Source organism: Quercus robur, chromosome 3 (assembly GCF_932294415.1).
Source record: "Quercus robur chromosome 3, dhQueRobu3.1, whole genome shotgun sequence".
NCBI classification, from domain to species: domain Eukaryota; kingdom Viridiplantae; phylum Streptophyta; class Magnoliopsida; order Fagales; family Fagaceae; genus Quercus; species Quercus robur.
Window position 1 is genome coordinate 20858969 of NC_065536.1, and position 3487 is coordinate 20862455.

The 3487-nt window shown below is 36.1% G+C and overlaps 1 protein-coding gene across 1 annotated transcript; it reads left to right on the forward strand.

The window, feature by feature from the left end:
* Positions 1 to 559: 559 nt before the first annotated feature.
* LOC126719388 (uncharacterized) lies at positions 560 to 1598 on the forward strand. The gene is made up of 2 exons (XM_050421947.1): positions 560 to 894; positions 998 to 1598. Exons 1-2 carry the CDS (start codon positions 560 to 562, stop codon positions 1596 to 1598), a joined length of 936 nt encoding a protein of 311 aa, XP_050277904.1.
* Positions 1599 to 3487: the final 1889 nt, after the last annotated feature.

The following is a 3487-nucleotide window of genomic DNA, read 5'->3' on the forward strand; positions in this document are numbered from 1 at the left end:
CATTGTAAGTGATGGGTGGACAGATGTACAAAAAAGGCCACTTATCAATTTTATGGCTACATCACAGAAAGGGCCAATTTTTATCAAATCCATTGATGGTACCAAAGAGTACAAAGACAAGCACGTCATTGCTGACTTGTTTCTAAAGGTCATTGGTGAGGTTGGGCATCAACATGTTGTCCAAATTATTACTGATAATGCGTCTGTTATGAAGGCTGCAGGATCTATTGTTGAAGCTGAATATCCTCATATATTTTGGTCACCTTGTGTTGTGCATACTCTCAACTTGGCTTTGAAGAATATATGTGCACCTAAGTACTCTTTGCAGAATGAGGTTGCATATAATGAATGTAACTGGATTGCACAAGTTTCAGATGAGGTAACTTTCATTCGTATTTTCATCACAAATCATTCTATGAGATTAGCAATTTTTAATTCATATTCCCCTTTGAGGTTACTTGCTGATGCTGAAACACGATTTGCTTCAATAATTATCATGCTTAAAAGATTGTTTCAAGTAAAACAAAATTTTCGAAATATGGTCGTTAGTGAGGAATGAATGTCATATAGAGAAGATGATGTAGGAAAAGCTCAAACTGTGAGGGATTATGTTTTGAATGATTTGTGGTGGGACAAGGTTGCATATAGTCTGAGATTCACAGAACCTATTTATGAGATGCTTCGAGTGGTTGACACGGATGCACCTATTCTCCATAAGGTGTATGAAATGTGGGATTCCATGATAGAAAATGTGAAGAAAGAAATATACCAGCATGAAGGCAAGGAAAACTATGAGGAGTCTCCATTCTATGATGTGGTACACAATATACTCATTGAACGGTGGACTAAAAATTGCACACCACTTCATTGCCTAGCCCACTCCTTGAATCTGAAGTAATTTTTTTATCTCTTTAATCTTTTTGTTTATATTCTTTAGGCATTTCCAAACAAATAAACTAAACTCATTAGTTGTACTTATTTATTTGCTTTTAACTAGGTATTATACTAGTAAATGGATTGAGGAAGTCAGAGGCCGTGTTGCGCCACATAAGGATGCTAAAATTTCAGTGGAGAGAAACAAGTGCTTCAAAAGGATCTTTCCTGATCCTGATGATAGGCAGAAAGTTAATGTGGAGTTTGGTTTGTTTAACACATTTAAGACTTATGATGAGGATAACATGGAGGATAGGTGGAACTACGATCCAACGCTTTGGTGGTCAACTTATGGGTCTACTCTACCACTGCTTCAAAGTTTAGCTCTAAAGCTTCTTGAACAGCCTTGCTCATCATCATGTGTTGAGAGGAATTGGAGTACATATGGCTTCATCCATAGTATGAGGAGGAATAGAATTACTCCTAAACGTGCTGAAGATTTAGTGTTTGTTCATTCTAATCTTCGACTTCTTTCAAGGAGGAGGCCCGAGTACACTACTGGAGAATCTAAGAAGTGGGACATTGGTGGAGATAATTGGGATGAACCATTTGGAGGACCTGGGTTGCTTGAGATTGCTTATCTCACACTAGATGAGCCAGAGATGGAGACAAGTATTGTTGAGAATAATGACTATGTTGATGACAATGATGTTGTTGTTCTGTGAGAATCTTGAAAGTTTAAAACTTGTTATCCTTTTATGTTTTTAGTTTGATGTTGAACTTGTTATCCTTTTATGGTTTGTACTCTCAACATTTTATGTGTATTATTGTACTACTTTGGGTGTTAGTTTACTTATTTGTAGTTCTTACATAATTTGAATTCTAGACATAAATGTATTTTATGTCTAAAAATATTAAAAAATGTGCCTAAATATAAATTTTAATTAATTATTTAATCGCCGTGTCGTGTTCTTATTTTTCAAAAATTGCCGTATCCCTGTGTCCGTGTTCGTGTCCGTGTCGTGTCCGTGTCCGTGCAACTTAGATGTGCGTATGAGTGAAGTTTAGGAGATCATTGGAATAAGATTTGGACTTTTAGGTTTAATATTGTGTTTTGTTCAGACTTTAGTCTCAAAGATTTAGTTTATTTTCTTTATGATGTTGGAAGATTATTATTTTGGAGATCCTTTGAGAATTCTATTGAAGGTGTTTTTGGATTTATTGATGAAATTTTCTTTGAGGATAATTCTTTAGTTGTTAAGAAGGCCTCTCACACTTGTAGGGTGTAAACTTTATAAGTGTGTGACTGTTGTCATGTGCCTAGCTTTTACTTGAGTTCAGGGTGTGATAGGGCTAGTTGGCTGGCCTAAGAGTAGAGGGTGGCTACATCAACTTTGTGCACTGGGTACAACCTTACTTGATTTCTTTGCTCCCCAATGTTCTTTCAAGCCCTTCCTCCACCTTCCTGTTCCATTGACAGGATTTATTTTTCACTCAAGATAAAGATGAAAAAATTCATTTCAAAGAGAGCCCATCCACCCCTATTAACACCTTCTGTTACCCATCAGCACCCATGTCTTGACCCACAATGGTAAACACCCCCTTATTCGATCCATTATTGATCTTCAAAACTTTATAGCTCTTGCAAAGACATTTGTAGAAGTGTTACTTACCAAAATCCAAGTGTAATTCCGCCGTACATGCTATGATCCATTCCCCTCCCAATTGATCCACCAAATTGGGGCCTTTAAACCTTCCCCAACATTCATGGATTGAAAATGAATTCATTCTATCACCGTCAAAAGGGGTTGGTTGTGAAATGAATAAGTGTAGTGGGTTCAGAGGATGTGATGGGAAAAGGGAATGTCATTCTATTGGTGGAGGTTGTGTTGTTGGTGATGGTGGTAGGGGCGGTAGTTGGTTAGGAGAACTCATCTCATCTCATACAGCCAGTCCCACATGCGGGTAATATCCCTGTCAATATATGGACATAACTCTAGATAGTGCCAGTTAGCACAAATGCTATAATAATGGTGGTTCAATTTATTTTTTTTCTCAATATATTATTCTCTATGGCTCACTCCTGTTTACTAAGCTCATTTTAAGAAGAAATTGACGTGGACCAGGAGAATAGAAACTAATTATTGGTTAAGAATAAGGGTGGGATGTTATGGATGTAATTAGGTGTGAGAGTGGTCCACCTCCTTTAACAGACTATAGCACAAGTTTGATCCTATTTTTAAAGGAATTACACCTCTGTTTTCCAGGAAACAAAAGTCCATAAACCAAAATTTCATTTCATACCTTCCCTGTAGAATTGTAGAATGGTACATATTTACAGAGGCTTAGAACATTCAAGACTTCTCTTGAAGCCAACGACAGTAAATCCTTGACTTCTTGCAAAACAAAAAACTTTACTAATTTAATGATGACTAATTTATCCACACAAAAAAAAAAATGATGACCATTTTTGTGATAAGATAAATTAATTGTATTACTACTTAAAAATATAAAAAGTAAAATGAAACAAAATAGCATATACTAGTTGTAGTGTCATGTTAATGATTACCCTTGGACATGTAGACTTTTAGGATTAACATTATTTTGGTTTTTC

Bases quoted from the DNA above. Each gene is read 5' to 3' on its own strand.
- LOC126719388 (XM_050421947.1), top strand. From the start codon at position 560: ATGTCATATAGAGAAGATGATGTAGGAAAAGCTCAAACTGTGAGGGAT. The intron at 895-997 runs GTAATTTTTTTA...GCTTTTAACTAG, and splicing joins GCCCACTCCTTGAATCTGAA to GTATTATACTAGTAAATGGA.